Source organism: Suncus etruscus, chromosome 19 (assembly GCF_024139225.1).
Source record: "Suncus etruscus isolate mSunEtr1 chromosome 19, mSunEtr1.pri.cur, whole genome shotgun sequence".
Taxonomy (NCBI): Eukaryota; Metazoa; Chordata; class Mammalia; order Eulipotyphla; family Soricidae; genus Suncus; species Suncus etruscus.
The window spans coordinates 588,596-609,624 of NC_064866.1; the positions used below are offsets into that span (position 1 = coordinate 588,596).

A 21,029-nucleotide genomic window follows, 5' to 3' on the forward strand; every position below is an offset into this window, starting at 1 on the left:
TAAACCCTGTGCATTACGAGATGAGGGCCCCAAACTAATTTGTATTTGAAGGCTGGAGAGATAAAACAGGAGTGGGGTGAGGTAAAGCACTGGCTTGCATGTAGCAGCAATATAGTTCGACCCTTGGCACAACTATTTCCTTGAGCACCGCCAGGAATAGCCTCTGAGCGCCAATCCCCCTCTCCCAACCTCCTCCACAATCCTTGGTCAGGGATGCAGCTCATCTGGTAGAGCTTCCTGTGTGCCAACCAGGAAGGAAATGTGCTAGCATGGTTATCAGTGTGATGCTATCAAGTGGGTTTGGGACAGTTTGGCACTCGTTCAAGGGTATTGTTTGTGGGGCCAGAGTGACAGTACAGCAGGGAAGACACTTGCTCTGCATATTGCCAGCCTAGGTTCAACCCCCTGCATCACGTCAGGGTCCCTGAGCGAGCCAGGAGTGATCTTGGAGTGCAGAGCCAGTAGTAAGCACACCACACACCGAGCACTGCTGGGTGTGGCCCCCAAACCAGAAGCAAGCCGAAAGAATGATGTTCACTGATGAATGTAGTCCTGGCCAACTAACATCATCTGAAGAAAGTGTGTGTACAATGAATATTAAGTTGTTTTTCATCTACATATTACAAGAAAGGTCTATCAAAAGCTCGTATTTCATTAAAAATATTTCTGTTCAGGGGCCAGAGATAGCATGGGGGTAAGGCATTTGCCTTGCATGCAGGACTGTGGTTCAAATCCTGGCATCCAATATGGTCCCCCGAGTCTGCCAGGAGCGATTTCTTTTTTTTTTTCTTTTTGGCTTTTGGGCCACATCTGACAGTGCTCAGGGGTCCCTCCTGGCTGTCTGCTCAGAAATCGCTCCTGGCAAGCACGGGGACCCTATGGGATGCCCGGATTCGAACCAACCACCTTAGGTCCTGGGTCTGCGCAGCTGTGCTGCTGTGCTATCTCTCCAGCAATCAATTCTTGGCTGGAGATCAAAAACTATGTAAAATGACTGCAGGAGAGAAAGAACAGTGAGCAGGGCCTTCCAATGCCCCCAGGCATGCCTCAAGAGCACAGGGTCACAAGTCACTGGGACTTCAGTCAATTCTGATACCAAATGACTTTTAGTTGTTTTGTTTTTGCTTGGGGGCCAAAACCTGTGACAAGCACCACTCCAGGCACAGGGTAAGGGGACAGAATCTGGAGCTTCTGCCTACAAATCCTCTACTCCAACCCTCTGTACTCTCTAGGTCCTGATGCCAAACAACTTTTAAGCTGACACCGGTACATACAGGCCCATCCCTGGCCGAAGTGGTTCCCACTTCTAGAATGTCTGGGCCCTGTCCCCACTGCAGAACTCTCTGCTCACTATACTTTCATTTCTGGCCTCACAAAAAATTTAGAGAATTTCCCTCCACCCATTCATTCAAATGAGACCTAGGTTTTTCCCCAGGGCCTGCCTAATAGTGTTTCCCCTGCTCCTACATAAGAAAGTAGCCTCGGAGCTTCCTCAACTGTTTCAGGTCACTGATTTTCCAAAACTTCTGTTGAAAACCTCCTCTCTGGAGTTCACACCATCAGGCCAAACGTTGCTTCCTATTCTCTGTGCTCTGTCACTTATATCAGGGTTCGGAATTGGTTTCATTGCCTTTGTCTCCCAATCCTGCTTTATATTGGAATCATTTAAACATGCTGAAATATAGAACCAAAACACCAAGCCCGTAATACTTGGCTTTGTTACTTTTACAAATTACTTAAATTTTCCTTTTATTGAAAAGAAATAGTTGGGCCGGAGAGATAGCATGGAGGTAAGGCATTTGCCTTTCATGCAGGAGGTCATTGGTTCGAATCCCGGCGCCCCATATGGTCCCTCGTGCCTGCCAGGAGCAATTTCTGAGCCTGGAGCCAGGAATAACCCCTGAGCACTGCCGGGTGTGACCCAAAAAAAAAAAAAAAAAAAAAAAGCAAAGAAATAGTTGTTTGGTTTTATTTTAATTATGAACAACCCCTACCCCCCCCCCCCCACCTCTCCACTCCCCGTACTCAGCTTTTTCCAAATGGAAACTCCCTTGGTTCTTTTTTGATTTTTGGTTTCTGGGCCACATCTGTCAGTGCTCAGGGGGTTATTCCAGATTTTGCGCTCAGGGCAACCATATGGAATGCCGGAGATTGAACCCAGTCAGCCACATGCAAGGCAAACATCCTACCCGCTGTATTATCACTTCAGCCCTTAGTTCTTTAACACACTAGTGACCTTAACTTCAAATGCCCTACACAATTACATAAAAGAATGAAAGTGCTCCAACTTAAATTTTTGGGGTATGTGTGCAGGGATTGTATTCAGGAATCACTCCTGGTGCTAAGGATATATTTTGTGTTAGCCACATGCAAGACTATCTTTCTGGTTCCTAACTTAAAAATCTTAAAATATGGGAGGTTGGAGTGATGGCACAACAGTAGGGCATTTGCCTTGCATGTGCGGCTGATCCAGGATGACCTCAGGTCGATTCCCAGTGTCCCATATGGTCCCCCAAGCCAGGAGTGATTTCTGAGCGCATAGCCGGGAGTAACCCCTGAGCACTTCCAGGTGTGCCCCCCCCAAAAAAAAACCCTTAAAATGTGGGCAGCAAGATAATAAGGCATGTGGTCAACCTGTTTGATCCCTGTCCCTAAATGTCCCTATTCCTGCACCCCGGAAATAACCCTAAACAGAGCCAGGACTAGCTCCTGAACACGGGTGTGTGTGTGTGTGTGTGTGTGTGTGTGTGTGTGTGTGTGTGTGTGGCCCAAGGCCCTTCTGCCCCCACCAAATCTTAAACACAGGAGCAGAGAGTGAGCTCAGTGGGTAGGAGTGCAGGCCTTGCATGGAATGGGTGTGGGCTCAGTTCTGAGCACTAAGTCAGGGGTAGCCCTAGTACTGCTGAGTATGGCCCCAAAACCTAACCAAACCAAAGACCCACAAAACCTCAATGCTAACCTTTTTTTTCTTGGGTCACACCCAGAAATCTCCCCTGGCTGGCATGGGGAAGCATATGGGATACCGGGATTCAAAACACTGTCCTTCTGCATAAAAGGCAAGCGCCTTACCTCCATGCTATCTCTCCAGCCCCACTGCTAACCTTTAATTTCATGCAGACTGACCTGTTGCCCAACTTCAGCTGGATCACGTTAACTCCCAAATCTTTGCATTTTCTCAGACTTCTCTGGGCTCACCTTCCCAAGCCAGTCATCAGGATCAATCTGAGTCAGTTCTAGGATTGCACCTCAATCCACTTCACACCGCTACAGCCAGGATCAGGGACTTAGAAAATGTGATGTTCTCTGCTGTTCTGTGATGGGTGACAGTCCTAGTCCAGCTGACTTTCTTACTTAGCACTGCTCTTCTGCTGCTTTGTTTTTGGTCCATACCTGGCAGTGCTCAGAGTTTCCTCCAGGCTCTGCGGTCAGGAATTACTCCTCATACAGATAGCCAGGGATCGAACCTGGGTCAGCTGCATGCAAGGCAAGTGCCTTCCCCTCTGTACTCTTGCTCCAGCCTAGCTGCCAATCTTAAACCCCTCAACTCTCCTCGTGAACTCTCAACTGAATTGCATCCACTCTCCAAAGAACAACGCAAGTATCAGACCCAGAGGTCCCATGAAACACTAACGAATGTACAAATCTTCCTCCGGACACGAACAGCTGCCAGTCCCCACGCCACCGTGTCTCAGGTCACAGCCTCCCACTGGAGACCGTTTCTGACTTGCTTCTCAACCAGACAAACCCCCAGCGCCTCACTTTGTCCAGTGACAGCAAATTGAAGTGTTCTTTTATGGTAAACACTCCATAGGTGTGTAGAGCAGAATATTTGCCAAATATTCCTGACTCTGAAAAAGTCCTGACTTTTCCCATTCCTGACTCTGCGTTTTGTTATCACTGTGCTCTATTGAATTTCAACCTTCTGTTCTCGGGGCCTCCCAAGCGGGGCCTCCACGCGCTCAGTGGCCCTCTGGTGTGGCCTTGTTTTGGGGCTCAGCCTGCTAGTACTGTGCTGCTCAGGCTACTCCTCCCCGCAGTGCTGTAGGGATGTGGCACCTGGTATTGAGCTCCCCCATGTCAGACAATACTCCGGCTCTCAGAGTTACCACTCTGGTCTACTGAGCTTCAACTTTTACTTGGCTTCTTTTGTTTTTTTGGTCCACCAGCAATGCTCAGGGGTTACTCCTGGCTCTGCACTCAAGATTTACTTCTGGGGCCAGAGAGATAGCATGAAGGTAGGGCGTTTATCTTGCATGCAGAAGGACGGTGGTTTGAATCCTGGCATCCCATATGGTCCCCTGAGCCTGCCGGGAGTGATTTCTGAGCGTAGAGCCAGGAGTAACCCCTGAGTGGTGCTGGGTGTGACTGCCCCCCAAAAAAATTTACTCCTGGTGTTGCCTGGGACCATTATGGGATGCTGGGGGTCAAACCCAGGTTACACTTATAAGGTACAGCCTTTTTTATTTAAAAATTTCACTCATTTTCGGGGCCGGAGAGATAGCATGGAGGTAAGGCGTTTGCCTTTCATGCAGAAAGTCATCAGTTCAAATCCCGGCGTCCCATATGGTCCCCCGTGCCTGCCAGGAGCAATTTCTGAGCATGGAGCCAGGAATAACCCCTGAGCACCGCCGGGTGTGACCCAAAAACTAAAAAAAAAAAAAAAAAAAAAAAAAAAAAAAAAAAATTTCACTCATTTTCATTTAAAAATTTCATGTGCCTAAGTTCTCATCCTAAAATAATAACAAAAACTTAGAAAAATAAAAGACATTTTTGCAGTAATTTTCAGAGACAAAAGAGAGGAGGGCTGGAAAGTCCAACTCATGACATGAAGCTCACCACAGTGTTGAGTACAGTTAGAGAAATAACTACATTGAGAACTATCATAACAATGTGAATAAATGAGGGAAGTAGAAGCCTGTCTCGAGTACAGGCGGGGTGGGGTGGGGAGGAGGGAGATCTGGGACATTGGTGATGGGAATGTCGCACGGGTGAAGGGGCTGTTATTTGCATGACAGAAACCCAACTACAATCATATTTGTAATCAAGCTGTTTGAATAAAGATATATAAAATTAAAAAAATAACAAAAACTTTTCAACACCACACATTTCTACAAGCAAGTTTCTTTAATTCCATGGAAACTGGCCTCAAATGGGACCAATCAGATGGAGACTCTCATTCAATGACTAAAAACCATTCTGGGCCAGAGTGATATTTATATTCTAATAATCTGTCCACCCAATCTTGGCACAGCCCTAGTTGTAAGCAGTGTCTTAATGATATAGTCTTATCTAGTTTCATCTCATCCACCCTAAGTGGTATCAGATCATCTTATTTTACAAATGATTAAATGGAAGCTACAAGAGTTTTGGGGGTGGGTGGTGACTGAGAGTGAGTGACAGCACCTGCCTTCCTAGCAGGAGGTCATGTGTGCTATGGTGTTATGTCTGTGGTGTTGCCCATGTATAAGAATGTTCCTTGGGGCCGGCACGATGGCCCTAGAGGTAAGCTGTCTGCCTTGCAAGCGCTAGCCAAGGAAGGACCGCGGTTCGATCCCCCGGCGTCCCATATGGTCCCCCCAAGCCAGAGGCGATTTCTGAGTGCTTAGCCAGGAGTAACCCCTGAGCATCAAACGGGTGTGGCCCGAAAAAAAAAAAAAAAAAAAGAACGGTCCTCATGGCTCTGCAGTCTGGGACCCCGTGCTATGTTTGATCTTTGGGGCTGGGGATGTAGTTCAGTGGGTAGGGAGCTTGCCTTGCATACAGCCGACCTGGGTTCCATTCCTGGCATCCCATATGGTACACCGAGCCTCATCAGGAGTGGCCCCCTCACAACCACCAAGTGTGGCCCCCCAAAATAGAGTATGTGATTTTTGTCAAGTAATCAACTATGCGTGAAAACTGCACTTAAAGATGTAGGAGTGGGGCTGGAGCGACAGGACAGTGGGTAGGACGTTTGCCTTGCATGCAGCCAACCTGGGTTGAACCTCCAGCGCCCCTTTTGGTCCCTAGAACACCACCAGGAGTAATAATTCCTGACTGTCATGCCAAAGCCAGGAGTAACCCCTGAGCGCTGCCACCAGGTACTGTCTTTGGTCCAAACCCAGTGAAGCTCAAGAAAGGTTTACTTCTGACTCTGCACTCAGTAATCATGCTTGGTGGTGTTTAGGGAACCAACCGTATGGGGTGCTGGTGACTGAACCTGGGTCAGCCTTGTGTAAAGTGTGACCCCTCTATGTAAAACTTAAAAACCTATTTAATCACCTTGATAGTACCCGAACACTGTTACCTCTGTAGTTTGGTTCACATGCGCCTGTCTGATCTGGACTCATCTCCCCCACTCCACTCACCTGATGCTGCTACTGCAAAACAGTCTCACCTCTTAATGCTTGTCCCTATTCCCCAGAACCCTTTCCGAAACCTTTGCTTTCTGGAGAATCTCTGCTCATCCTTTAAAACTCCCTCCAGGCAAATCTTCCTCTCCTGGTCACTATTTTGCACTTTCCCTAGCAGGCAGGAAGCGAATCCTGCATTTACTCTGGGCAAGTTTTCTCAAATGCCAAAGACAAGTGTGAGGATTACTGAGAAAGTGCAAGCTACATTTGGCAAAAGTCTCAGCACATAAGCGGGCACATTTAACATTTAATTCCGCATCTCTCTCTCTATTGTAGCTTCTAAGAACCACAGTTGTAGAAAGATTTCTCTATGTGTGGATTCCCTAGCATAAAGTAATCTTTAAATAAGCACCCACCTTATTACTGATCTTGTTTTAGTGCAGTACTTGGTGTTTTGTGGATACTTATTGGTAGTTGAGCTGGACTACCTACAACGCACACATCTTTAGGGCCGGAGATAGAAGAGTAGGTGGAGTGCTTGCATTGCATGGAGCCGACCGAGGTTCGGCCCCATATAGCCAGGAGTGATCCATGAGGCAAAGCTGAGGAAATCCTAAGTATAGCAGAGAATGGCTCAACAACTCCCCCCAAATAAAACTGCCCATCTTTCAAGGGTGTTTAAATTCCACTTTCCCCACTACTTTCCGGCCCTTTAGATTTCCCATTTTATGGCATTTGGGCCACACTCAGCCATGCTAAGGGGACCACAGGGTACTGGAGATTGAACAACCCTGGGTTGGTCTTCTGTCAGGCAAGAACCCCACCTGCTGTTCTTCTATTTCTGGGCCCTGAATTTTTTTTACCACTAACCGTGCTGCATGTAACTATACAATACTGCATGTAGAAGCGCTATTCCCCTGAGACTTCAGGCTCCTCCAGGAGAGATGCCATTTATGTTGTCCATCTGCCCTACATTTCCAGTGGCTAGTGGTTCCAATCACCAAGTGTTTTACTCATGAATTAAAATACTGCCCACGTGGGGAAGCCTCATCTTACATTTTATTTGCAAGTCACTCATCTCCAGGGAAATCCAACTAGCTCGCCTCATTCTCCATTCTCTTACCTGTTGCATTATCACTCTGGCCCCCACATTGTTTTTATTTGGTTGCATAGGACTCTGTCTTGCTTCCCCAGGAAAGGGTACTTCCCTTGTCACCCCCTCAAGTTCCAGCAGGGGGCACCGTACACAAGAGCTGCATGGACAAGGGCTGGCTCACCTGTCACATAGTTCTTGGGCGAGCTGGAGTGATGGCACAGCACTAGGGCCTTGGCCTTGCATGCGGCCGTCCCGGAATGGACTTAGGCTCGATCCCCGGCATCCCATGTGTTCCCCCTATCACCACTATCACTCAAAGCACAGCCCTTGAAATCCACTTTCTGGAATGCTAGAAAACAACAGTTTCATGGGACAGTCATTGCACACACAAGTCTGTTCCGATGGCCTTATTCGAGGGGCCAACGTCCAGCCCGGGCATGGAAGCCTATGAATTCCTGGGGATTGCCCCTGAAGTTTTTGTTTAGGGTCACACAGTACTCAGGGGTTATTCTTGACAGGCCTGGGGGACCATACCGAATGCCAGGGATTGAACCTTGGTTGGCCCTGTGCAAGGCAAGCATCCTCCCCGCTGTGCTCTGTCTCGAGACCCTGTGGACTGGTCCTGGAATATGCCCAGCACATGGTGCTTATGTCGGTCTCTGTGTGACCCATGAACAATGTGACACGTATGCTGATGGCCCAGAGCAGAAAAAAGTCTGCCCACTCCTGCTGTAGTTTTACAGGATGGAAGTTTTTAAAATAAATTAAAAAAGGCAAGTTCTGGGGTCTGGAGTGATAGCACAGCACATAGGACATTTGCCTTGCACACAGCCAACACAGGTTCGATCCCTAGCATCCCATATAGGCCCCCAAGCCTGCGAGGAGCAATTTCTGAGTGCAGAGACAGAAGAAACTCTGAGCATCACTGAGTGTGGACCAATAACTAAAAAATAAATAAAAATTGGCAAGTGTTATTGTTTTGAGAACATGTCCATGTGTGTTCAGAAGTGACCCCTGGTGCTGTGTGGAAATTAAACTGAGGTTAGCAGCATGGAAGGCAAGCGCCTTCCTCCCGCACTCTATCCAGCCCAGGAATGGCGGGCTTGTTTATTGGGGGGCGGCCACAACTGGTGGTGCACAGGGCTTACTCCTGGTGGGGCTGAGGACAGAACCCATGTCAGCTGCGTGTGCAAGGCAAGTGCCTTCCTGCTATGTTACACCCTCTACTCTCTGTTGGGCTCCAAAGTCTGGAGTACCTTAGGGTATGGTACAAATTGAAGCTCAAATCAGGAGAATTAGGAACAATGGAGAAATACTATGAAAGCATAAATGATCATCTTAAGCTCAGCTGTAAATTAAGTCTTGCCACCTTATAAATAATATTTTTGTTTCTGGGCCACATCCAGTGACATTCAAGAGTTATTTCTGGTGGTGCTTGGGGACTCAAATAGTGTGCCGAGGGGATAGAGCCAGGGTTGGCCAGATGCAAGGCAAATGCCCTATCTGCTGTACTATTGCTCCAGTAATATTCCAAGTAACAATTCTATACCTCCTTACCTGTACCGAAATTAAATTGCACTGAATGATTCCACATTTGGCCCCACTGATGTCATTCCCTAGCGGTGAGATTTTCTGTTTATCAGGTCAAAGGACTGGTATCAGGGACTAAGGCTGAGGCGACTAACTGATCTCTCACCCATTTCTATATACACTTGAAACTATCTCCTGGCTTGAAGACTTGAGTTTAGGGGCGCAGTGGGACCTACAGCATGCTTTTCATGGAGGAAATGAGTGCGTCCCCTGAGCCCCTCCTCTAGGTAACTAACCCCAAACCCAGAATCAGAAGTTTTCATGCTCCACCAAGTGTGGTCTCCAAAGGAGGATTTGAACTCAGGGTGGGCGAGATGGCACAGCGGCTGAGGTGCTTTTCTTGTGCGCAGCTGACTCCGCTGTAACCACTGGCACCCGGGTTCCTCAAGCTCCACCAGGTCTGATTCCTGAGCTCCACTGGGTGCAGCCAAAGCGTACTCCTCAAAAAAATTATTTCCTGAAGCAAATACACTTCATATTTTCTAAAAAATAAAAACCCAAACCCTAACCCCTTCCAACTCTGGGGGCGTCTGTCTTGCTTCTAGCCATCTAGCCCTGCACTGCCTAGCTCACCCCATGTCAGACCAGAAAGAGGACAAGGCTGGGGGATGTCGGTTTAGCTTCTCAACCTCCCTCCAACCTGGTTGTTACCGAGTGGCAACCATGTTCAACCAGCTAGTCCCTGTTCTCATCTGTGGCCCCCGTTTACATGACTTCTGCCTGTGACTTGCACTGGCTGACGATGCCTTGTGTGAGGCCTCCCTCTCCCTCAGCCGATTCCTGGCACTGCCAACAAAACCCAAATCAGATCAGTGAGGTGGAGTTGTGGACCCCTGCTTACTCAGGAGATTAAATTACTAAACCACCTGAGTTGTTAAAAACTCACTTGACTATTGAAGAACAAAAGTACTGGAGAAAGAAAATTGTACATGGCTAAAGAAATCATGGTCCATATACACAATGGAATATTATGCAGCCATCAGGAGAGAAGTCATGAGACTTTCCTCTACATGGATGTACATAGAAACTGTTATGCTAAGTGAAATAAGCCAGAGGGAAAGAGACACAGAATAATCTCACTGATCTATTGTTTTTTGTTTTTGTGCCACACCCCACCGTGCTCAGGGGTGACTCCTGGCTGTCTGCTCAGAAATAGCTCCTGGCAGGCACGGGGGTGGGGGGGGGGGAACGGGACACGGGGACGACGACGACGACACCATATGGACCGGGATTTGAACCAACCACCTTTGGTTCTGGATCGCCTGCTTGCAAGGCAAACGCCGCTGTGCTATCTCTCTGGGCCCTGATCTATGGGTTTTAAGAAAAGTAAGACACTAATATGATTATAATCCTCAGAGATGAGGGCCAGAAGGACCAGCTCACAATATGAAGCTCATCACAGAGTGGTGAGTGCAGTTAAGAGCTATAACTACACTAACACACTACCATGATAATGTTGATGAGAAGTAGAATGCTCGTCTGGAATATAAGCAGGGGTGTGGAGGGAGGGAGATGGGGGACAGTGGTGGTGGGAATGTTGCACTGAAGGGGGGGGTGTTCATTTTGTGACTGAAACCCAACTACAACCATGTTTGTAATCAGTGTTTAAATAGACATTAAAAAAAAGTACTAAGGACATCCTTGCCCAGTTTGTAAGTACTGTCCCCTCACCAGACTTCTCATCAGGTCTCTTCTGGACCTCAGATCTCCTGCCTTCACCGCAGAAACCCATCGCATCAGGCAAAAGCCAGGGCTCCTATTTCTCAAACTTTGGCAATAGGGCGCGTGGTTTCGGATGCGCCTGTGTGGCAGCGTCGGCAGGGCTGCTGACACCAGGCCAGATCTGTTCTCCTTGGCTGAAGAGCTCTGGTAGAGGCTGGCGGCCAGCAAACAAGCAGGGACAGCACGAGAAGGGGTCAGTCTGCCCCCTGCTGCCCATGAGCAGAAAGGTCTGGGTTTTTGTTTTTAATTTTTATTGGTTTCTGGATCTGTCCTGGATTGGCTGTGTGCAAGGCAAATGCCCTACTGCTGTGCTATCTCTCCAGCCTCTGTGGGTTTCTTTTATTTTTTCTCTCAGTTTTTGGGTCACATCCGGCAATGCTCAGGAGTTACTCCTGGCTCCATGCTCAGAAATCGCTCCTGGCAGGCACAGGGAACCATGAGATATCGGGATTCGACCACCATCTGTCCGGGGTGGGCTGTGTGCAAGGCAAACGCCCTGCCACTGTTCTCTCTGACTGCCACCCCCGGGGGTTTATCTTGTCAGACACTTCTCAGACACACAGGACAACATTTTTTGTGTAAGTATGAGGCATGTCAGCAATGCCAGGGATGAAAATCACACTCCCATAAACACAAAGACTTGTGCTATCTCTTTGGAGTGTGTGTGTGTGTTGTGATTTTAGGGTGACCTGGCGATCTTCAGAAGTTACTCCTGGCAGGGTGAGGTGCCATGAGATGCTGGGGATCAAACCCAGGTCAGCCACATGCAAGGCAAACGCTCTACCCTCTGTACTACTCCCAGTCCTATGTTCTTTGTCTTTGCCTCTTTTGGGGGTTTGGTTTTGAGGTCACACCCAGCAGGGCTCAGGGCTTGCTCCTGGCTCTGCACTCAGAGATCACTCCTGGTGGGCTCAGGGGGCCACATGAGATGCAGGAGATTGAACTCTGGCTGGCTGTGTGCAAGGTAAAAGCCCTACCCACGGTACTGCTTGCTTCAGCCCATTTTTAACTTTTGGATAGGGACTAAAATCGCCTCGTCTAGCTTCCACACAGCTGGGAGCTCAGTTAAGTGGTTCTGGGAAGAGGCATGTGGGCAAATAGTCCTGTGGTTCCAACTTAGGTCCATACCAGGCATGTGCTCTGCACCCCAAATGTGTTTTTTGGTTTGTTTTTGGGCCACAGCCAGTGATGTTCAGGGCTTACACCTGGCTCTACACTCAGGGATCACTCTTGGCGGTGCTCAGGGGACCATATAAGATGGCGGGAATTGAACCTGAAGTTCAGAATGGAAGGAAGCCTTAGAGGAAAGCAGTGCCCTTCGCTTTGCTGCACGAAGCTGCAGGTGCTAACAGACCATTCAGATCAAATGCCACAAATATCTCTCTCTTTTTTTGTTGTTGTTGTGGATTTTGGGTCACACCCGGCAGCGCTCAGGGGTTCCTCCTGGCTCCATGCTCAGAAATTGCTCCTGGCAGGCACAGGGACTGTATGGGACGCCAGGATTCACACCAATGACCTCCTGCAGGAAAAGCAAACGCCTTACCTCCATGCAATCTCTCCGGCCCCCAGAAATCTCTTTTTGAATAAACCCTGGAGGTGGTGTTCCTAGAGATTTAGTAGGGAAAAGGCAGGGCCAGGCAGGGTCTGGACCCACATTCTGACTCTGCCCTTAAGAGGGAGGTTCCCACCCAGGGCCTTCAGGCTTACATCTTCCCTAAACCCAGACTCCAATAAAACACAACAACTGCTTCAGAATTTTTCTGAGCCAGGTTTTGATGCAGGTCTTTTTTTTTTTTTTTTTTTTTTTTATTTCCAAAACTGCAAAAGTCCCCCTGGGCTCTGTGGGGCTTCCCACGCTCATGGCCCCGTTCCCCCATCACTACCCCTTGCCCTTCTCCCCACAGCAAATCTCTTTCAAGGTCAACGCTTTGTTTTAATGAACAGTTAACATTGAGTTCTCCACTCGCTCTGCAGAACCAGAGGAGCTGTTTGTTGGCACCTGTCTGCGTCGTATTTCACCGGACAATTCCTTTCCCTGACACCAGGTTACAGGCAGAGCCAAGCAAACAGAGCTCAACTTGAGGGTTCATCTTCCGTCTAGTCCCCAGGCCCCAGCCCCTAAAGGCAGCTGAGGCTGAGGAGTCAGGAATGTTTCACCTCCGAGGCCAAGTGCCTCCTCCTCAACAGCCCCACCCTCTCCTGCCACCCCCCCACCCATCCCAGAGTTGCACTGAGGTTTCACCAGACAGTTAATTGGGAAAAAAGGCAAAACAAAAACGGTTTGAGGTCTTGGTGCTCAGCCCCAGGGCCTCCATGGGCCGGGGCACCAAAAGAAGGGGTCTCACCTCCCCCAGCCCGGGCCTATGCCACCACCTAACCCCTGGCTGCAAAAAACGAGGGAGGGGGACAGGAGCCAGCACAGGAGCGGGGGGCAACATCTCAGGATCTGGCGGAGCCCCAGGCAGCATCATTCAACTTGGCCGCTGTGGACGAACACAGAAGAAAAAGAAGAGTCAAGTACCAAGGGACAAGCCCTGAAGTCACAGCCCCGTCTCTGCCCTTCTCTCTCAGTAGGCACTAGGTCCTCCTTCCTTCCTGACCCCATCCAGAGCTGGACACAAATGCAGGGAGAAGAGAGGAACAGAGGATAGAATCTCAGTTTCTGACTATAGAAAACAAACTTTTGTATAAAAAATAAATGTGTCCTGCCTTTTTTGGATCTACCCATGAAAACGAAGACAGAAATAACAGTTTAGACGAGGCCTTGTCTTGTGCGGAACAGACTGTTTCAGGGGCAACCTGAGCTCCTGCAATAGCAGGGCCAATGTCGAGGTAGTGACCACTCCTCTATGCCTGATCTCACCAACACCCACCACTGAGGCTTGATCAATGCAGCTGGATTCAGGTCAGGAAATGACCCAGTTTTGATATTGTTTTTGGTCACACTTGGCAGTCCTTAGGTTTTACTCCTGGCTCTGTATTCAGGAAGTACTATTATTGGCAGGGCTCAGGGGACCATAGGAAGTGCCAGGGATAGAACGTGGGTTACCCATGTGCAAGCCGAGTGCCTTCCTTCCCTCACTCTGACCACTTGGAAATGACCCTTTTTTGTCACATAAAGTATCTACTCATACAGTTGAAACAGGTGGCAAACAGGAAGTAGCTTCTTTCTTGTTTTCTGAGCCACGAAGATGACAAGGTGGGAGAGGAAAGGACCCGTGGGTTTTCTGATTTCCCTGTATTTTTGCTGTGATCTTAGTACGGAGATCTCAAGTTGGCCAACAGAGAAAGTAAGTAGCTCAGACAGAAAAGAAAAAAGTACAAACTTGGAGAAGATCGGAGATGAAGAAAACATACAAAATTATATATATATTTATATATATAATAACGTGACATATCTATGTACAACACAGCTGCGACAATCAAGGAAACTATACAAGGATGTAGGCATTTTCCCCTTCTCACATGGACTTTGACTAAGGAAGACAGTATGAGGAAATGGAGCAAGAAACACACAAATTATATACAATACAAGGGACCGTTCAAGGGACTCGGGGCCAGGGGGTGCAGGGTGCCTGCTCCCGCCAGTCTTTTCTCACGGATTTTCCCCTGTCCAATCTGAACGAGAGCCTGAGCTACAAACAGCCAGCAGGAGCAGAGCTGACACTTCTGCCTCTGCATATGGCACAGCCACAGGATTCCCAGTCATTATCGCCGGGCTAGTATCTGGCAGATTAGAATTTCTGAGCTGAGGAGGCAGAAGAAAATGTCGGAATCCCACACCTCTGCACAGCCTGGCCTCACTCTGGCCCTCTGTCACACCCAGCAGGCTGCAGGCAGGCAGGCCAAACCAGTAACAACCACAATCTACGGAAGTTGCTAGCCACCCGCAAGCCCTTTCCTCCACTTGGTCACTCACGACTCCGCTCTTCCCAGGTGAATCATCTGAGAGCCCAGGAGGAGGACAAAGTCCTGGAGCCTGGCTTAGTGTTTCCCTTTTCTTCCTTCTCTAACCTGGCGGGGGACTGCTGCACGGGGACACAACTGAGTCCCACAGCAGATTGCCCGTCAGCATGTCCGGGACTGCGGATGAAGATTCTGTGAGTCCTTTGACTTACTGAGGCCCCCCAGCCTGAATTTACACGCCTCCCCATCTCATCTTCAGTTCCTCCCACACCCCCTTCAAAGGGCTCCGTTCTACAGGGCCAGCTGTTGGCCTTGCTCACTTTCAGATCTACAATGATTAGCAGCGCTTTAGCCTTGAATCCAATCTCTAGCCAACCCTATTTGACAGCTGAAAATCTGGAGTGGCCACAGAATCTGGTGGGGTTACAGATCAGTTCTGCGAGCCTGAGAAAACTAGAACTAGGATTCCTGGTTTCTCCATCAGTGCTCTATCCTATCCCAAACATTTCCCCCACAAGCTAGAGCTCGAGAAAGTGGGGAACACTATTCTCCTCCACCGTTTACATTAGCTGAGAGCCAGGGCAGACTGCAAGAGACAAAGGCTGTGCAATGGATGGGGAGTGGGCACTGCTGTTTTAGGCAAAGCAGCCAGTCTTTCTTTCGGGGGCTCCTCCAAACCCGTCATAATGGAAACATGAAGCAACAGCAGCCTAAAAGGACGAAACACTGAGCAGCACAGAAAACAGCTCATCCAGTTCACCATTCCCACTACGTGTGCAGGTGGTAAATCTGCCACGAATTTCCCAAGACTTTAGTCTAAACAGTTCGGGGCACTCTCTTCCACGTGGAGAAACCAGGCCCCCCCAGTTTCTCAGACAAGAGGAAAACAAGAATCTGTAGCATCACCCAAGACCAGGTCCCTATTTCTGAGTTCCTACCTGGGCTGCCATGAGGGTGTGGAGCTCTTAACCTGACCAGCGGAGGGAACTCAGGGCCCCCTTAACTACTTTGCTTTCTCCGCAGCCCCGCAGAATCAGTCACGGCTGCGGAGATCTACCGAGATGCCCACGCCAGCCCTGCCTATGATGTACAAAAGTCCAGTGGGGAAGGGGAGGAGAAGGGGGCCCAGGTTACCCCGCAAGCTTGCTGGTGACGAGAGAAGACTTCCGCTGGGGTAGGTCCTGTGGGGTGGGGATGTGGTCGCCGGTCACCAGATTCTTGTCTGGTCCTGCACTGGGCAGCTGCTTATTCTTCATCTTGGCTTTGGCCATGTTGTAGTCTCCTGAGTCAAAGTACTTTTGCTGGGGAAAAGAAGGTGCTGGGTGAGGAAGGCTCTGGCCTTGTTCCCAAGCAAGGATCCTTCAGAAACATCACCCCACAAGGCTTTCAACTAGCTTCATGCGCACAGAACTCACTATCAGCCGTACATATTCATGTGTACTTCCGGACTACTGTCATACGCACAGAACTCAGTATCAATTACAAGTAGTTACGTGTTCTTCTCAGACTGACTTCATGCACACGAAGTTCAATTCCAATCCCATGCATTTTTGTGTTTCCCCCAATTTCCCTCAACTTTTTCAGGCATGAAGTTTCCATTTTCAGGCTAGAGTAAAAGGACTTTTGGTTTGTTTCCGGTCACATCCTGGCAGTGCTCAAGGATGGCTCCTGGGCAGTGCTTGGGGGGCTGTATATGGTGTTGAGGGTGAAACCAGGATCAGATGCATGCAAGGCAGCGGCTTAGCCACCCTTATCCCAGCTCTCCAACCCCTCATTTTTGTTTCTGGACCACACCGAGAGGTGCTCAAGGCTTAAAGTCTTATTCTACCTCCCCCCTTCCACAGATACTTTTTTCATTATAATATCAACATTTCAAGATATGCAAATTAGAACTCTTTTGGTTTACTTTCTGTTTGTTTTTAGGCCACACCTGCTGGTGCTCAGGGTTTACTACTGGCTTTGCATTCAGAAATCATTCCTGGGAGGCTTGGATAGTGGTACCAGCTGTGCTATTAACTATGGCCCTGGAACTTTTTTGGGGCCACACTAGCAGTGATCAAACTGGAGTTGGTGCGTACAAAGCAAGCACTATAACCATTGAACTGTCACTCTGGTTCTCTTGTTCCTGCCTCTGTGCTCAGAATTACTTCTGGCAGGCTCAGGGGACCATTTGGGATGCTGGGGATTAAACTGAAATCAGTGGTGTGCAAGGCAAATGCCCACCTGCTGCGCTATCACTTTAGCTCCTAGAGCATGTATTTCTGAAGCTAAGAGTTGATCCCTATCTGCTTTGTCTTCACACTCTTGTAGCCACATCAGTAGAGAATGGGTAACAAGTTTACTGACTTGATTCATAAACTTATTAACTTATTCATAAAGTAAATAAAGGAAAATATTATTCCTAAAACTATTGACAGGCTGTGGACTTGGTGCTGGAGCATAGGTGATAAGCAGTAGATAGCACCCAACAGATATCCACCTAAAGCCATCCTAGCCATCAGTAGACATCAACCTAAAGCCAGCAAACTCAAAAAACAAAAATGATTCTGGGACCATGAATAGAATCTGGGCTTGCTCACGAGGCAAAATACTTTCCTCGCTTCCCACCACTCCTACACGTTCCATAGCTGCGGCAGTTCGCCCACGCCTGCTGAGCCAAGAGAGCGGTAAATGCTAATCTCTCACATCCTCACCAGAACTTGAACTCAAGGATGGGGGTTCTGAGACTCACCTTTCCATTCTCCCTTCTAACCTACCACAGAACTCTCTCCAGGTCAATGACTCTGGGCAGAAAAGGGGGCTGTTGATGGGGTCTGAGTATTGTCTAGGGCTGACTTACAAAATTGGGAGCATTTCAAATTGAGGAACTCTACAGGGCACATGTTTGAACTTCTGAAATGAAACATCCCAAATTTGCTCTTGTCTCAAGAAGTCGAATCCTAGATTTCTCATCAAAATTAAAGAGGTAACTAAAGGGGTATTCGGCCTTCTAATCTCAAACATCTTCCCCTGATTCCTTTCTCCCACCTGACTCCTCTTTAAGCCATTATCCCCTTAAGGGAGGCCAGATGAGAGCTGAGACAGTACCAGGGATTACAATGATTTTCCCCTTGCTCATAAGTTTCCGAGTTGTCCCTCGAACTGCCCAGTGGCCAAACCTCCGGCTCAGCATTAAGGACCAGGTCCGCAGATGTCACCCCTTGCCACCCACCCTAGCTTCAACGCACGAGACCATACCCCTTTCTGGAGTCTCTTCATGAGGAAGTCGGAGCCGCCAGGCTTTTGTCCTAAGCTGGGATATTTGGCCTTAAGCTTTGCCTCCTCGGCTCTCTCAGGAAGAATGCCTTCTTTCTCCTGTGTGTCCTAGAGAAAAAACAAGAGGTCCAAGGAAACGAAGGGTTGGGAAATACCTCTAATATCTGACAACCTTGATACTGTCAACCCTTTCCAGAGGTCCACATGCTATCTCTACTGTGCTCTTACAGCTGCACCTGACATGGAGCTCAGTGGAGAGGTACAGGTCTTGCATGCTTGAAACCTGGAATGGGGAGAAATAGTGGCTTCATTTGAATTTCGGTTCAAATCCCTACAGCTCAAGCTCAAGAAACTGGTTAGCTTCTCACACTATCCACACCCAAAAACGATCTCAGTGAGCTGGGAGTACTGGGTCCAGGGAATACCTAAAGACAATGCTTTTATCCCTGGGCGAGACTTGCTCACTTAGCACAGAAGCTAGAAAAGGCAGAGAGAAAAAGACGGAATCAGGGTTTCTGGAGCTGCCAGGAGGAAAGTCCCTGAAGTCCCCCAACGCGCACCATCACGGGGTAAGTGGAACTCCCAGGGGTGATGCTGCTGCACTGCTGCCTCCGTACTCCACCTGGCCAGTCAGCTGAAAGTCTCTCTGCAGAGGCAGCCACTAGCTCTGTGCCCTGCTTCCAAAACCACTACCCTACCTTCTACTGCGACTGCATTACTTCAGCATGTCCATGAACACTGATATAGGAAGATAGTTGTTTTTTGTTTTGAGGCCACACCTGGCAGGCACAGGAGATCATGCCGGGATTCGAACCACCTTTGGTCCTGAGTCAGCCGCTTGCAAGGCCAACACCCTACCGCTGTGCTATCTCTCCGGACCCCACATGTGATAGTTTTTAATCCCAGGGAAATGAAAATACAATGAATTCATTAGATCTGTCCATTCTGGCCAAAAAAGTCAGTACCTTCCTGAGTGGAGCAAGTTAATTTGGGGAGCATGAGAAGCACACCGCTGGCTGTAGAGGTTCTCAGGTATTAATTTCTTCTTGCTCTTTGGGGCAAGCGGACCTTTCCTTTGGTGACTTTTCCTTCTTTTGGGCCACACTCAGCAGTGCTCAGGAGTTACCCCTGGCTGTACATTCGGGAATTATTTCTGGCGGGTTTGGGGACCATAAGTGGTGCCAGGGATTGAACCCGGGTAGGCCACATGCAAAACAAAGCTCTCCCTGCTTTGCTACCACCCCGACCCTGTGATTTTTATAAGAATGTAAATAAAGCCAATCTGTAGACTTTCCCCACTTTAGTGGAATAATTTCCCTCCTTAGAAAGCCCAGCCAAGAAATGACCCGAGTGATTCCTTTAAGCTCTGAGCCCAGGAGTTAAAGATCAAATACAGGGACCAGAGCGATAGCACAGCATGTAGGGCATTTGCCTTGAACGGGGCCAACTCAGGATCCCCCGAGCCTGCCAGGAGTAATTTCTAAATACAGTCAGGAGTAACCCCTGAGCGTCGCTGTCTGTGGTCCCAAGACAAAAAAATAGAAGGGAGCTGGAAGGACACTGCTTGTCTGGCACGCAGCAGACCGAATTCAATTCCCGGCATCCCCTGTCATTCCTTGGGGGATGAGTGATTCCTGAATGCAGAGCCAGGAATAACCCTAGTACCCTAAAATGAAAACACCCACCTCCCAAAACAAACAAAAACAACAAAAATCCAACCCCAAAAGACACTTTAACATTTTAATGTCAGGATTGCGAGTTTAACAATCGCTCCCTTGGAGATATCAGGCTGTATTTTTTTTAATACGTATTTCCTAGATTTAACCTCTCTGACTCACTTTATAAAGATTATTGGGGGGCAGCTGGTGAGTAGCTTGGATTAGAGCTCAAGCTTCCCAAAGGTTCAACACCAGGCACTGTCATCATAAAAAATACTCCACTGAAACTCTGCCGTCTTTCCTTTTTTCCATCTCAGCCTCCATTGCTGACACGTCTGGCACACTGATCATCTCCTTTCCTGCATGGTCCCCATGGAGGGCAGCAAGAGACCAACCACCCAACATCCAACCATCAGCAACCACCCACCCAAACAAGGATTGGGACAAAGTTGCCTCCTTCAACCTGGTTAGTAGAATGAATGATTTGCCCCCTGTCCCTTCCTCCCTCTGGCCCTTTGGGACCCCAAGTCTTTTGCCTCCACCTGGATCTCTGCGCAGGTTTAGGGGATGTCAGAGCTGGGCCCCAAGACTCAGGGCCACCCACCCACCTTCCACTCACCCACTCTCCCTAACACCCGCCCCCACGCCCAGGCTCGACCACTCACAGCCCAGCATTGCTGGCGGGCCGGCAGCCAATCAGAAAGCGGAAGAGCCTGGATGGACAGGCGGCCGGGCCAATCAGCGCCCGAACAGCCCCGACGCACGCGCAGTGCTGCCATGACGCATGCGCAGTTCCCGCTCTCCCGCCCCCTCACCCATGGCCCCCTCCTCACCCGCAGCCCCCTTTTTTCTTTTTACCTGCTTCTCCTCACCGGTCTCCTCCGCGGGGTTCTCGTCGTCTTGTTTTTGGGACATGGCAGCGGGGATCCCCGGAAAGCAGCTGGAAAAGGGAAGGGGGGAGGGAGACGGGGAACGAGCTGCGCGGCCGCTTCAGCTCCTGTCAGGAGGGGCGGCTCAGTTAAAATGGCGGCCCGACCCGTGACGTAACGTCCGCCCTCCTCGCGGGAGCCAATGGGGACGCGGAAGGCGGGGCGATGACGTAACTTACAACCAATAGGCGCCGGCCGGAGGCGAGCTCAGCAAGGGTGATGGACAAGCGCGGCGGCCAATGAGAAACGGGAACCGCAACGACCAATAGGAAAGCCGGAGGGCGGTGCTTACCAGCTCTGCCATATTTTTTTCTCCCTGACAGACTTTTTTTTCATTTTCTTTTACTTATTTTATTATTTTTATTTTTTATTCTATTATTTATTTATATTATTTAATTTTAATTTTTGTTTAATTTAATTCTATTTTATTTATTCATATTAATTTTAATTTTTATTATTTTCTTTATTTTATTTTCTTTTTTTATTTTTATTTTCTTCCCTGACAGACTTTTTTGAGGCTGAGCTATGTGGAGCAGAATGG

At 48.8% G+C, this 21,029-nt stretch overlaps 2 protein-coding genes across 2 annotated transcripts in view; both read right to left on the reverse strand.

Moving 5' to 3' along the window:
• The window catches only part of MCL1 (MCL1 apoptosis regulator, BCL2 family member), a 39,003-nt gene extending 28,253 nt beyond the window's left edge, over positions 1–10,750 (reverse strand). Inside the window, exon 1 of the mRNA XM_049765992.1 lies at positions 10,690–10,750. Coding sequence (XP_049621949.1) covers positions 10,690–10,750 — 61 coding nt within the window. The remainder of the gene's footprint in view (positions 1–10,689) is intronic.
• A 1,738-nt stretch (positions 10,751–12,488) lies between these two features.
• Positions 12,489–20,582, reverse strand: ENSA (endosulfine alpha). The gene is made up of 4 exons (XM_049765958.1): positions 20,418–20,582; positions 17,884–18,009; positions 15,781–15,947; positions 12,489–13,223 (listed from the first exon to the last, which is right to left on the reverse strand). The coding sequence occupies exons 1-4, from the start codon at positions 20,472–20,474 to the stop codon at positions 13,208–13,210; spliced, it is 366 nt and encodes a 121-aa protein (XP_049621915.1). The 5' UTR covers positions 20,475–20,582; the 3' UTR covers positions 12,489–13,207.
• Between the last annotated feature and the right edge of the window lie 447 nt (positions 20,583–21,029).

Excerpts from the sequence above, each read along its gene's own strand:
- ENSA (XM_049765958.1), bottom strand. The coding sequence starts at position 20,474 with ATGTCCCAAAAACAAGACGACGAGAACCCCGCGGAGGAGACCGGTGAG. Across the intron at positions 18,010-20,417 it reads AGACCGGTGAGGAGAAGCAG|GACACACAGGAGAAAGAAGG; the intron begins GTAAAAAGAAAA and ends TTTTTTCTCTAG. Across the intron at positions 15,948-17,883 it reads TGAAGAGACTCCAGAAAGGG|CAAAAGTACTTTGACTCAGG; the intron begins GTATGGTCTCGT and ends TCTTTTCCCCAG.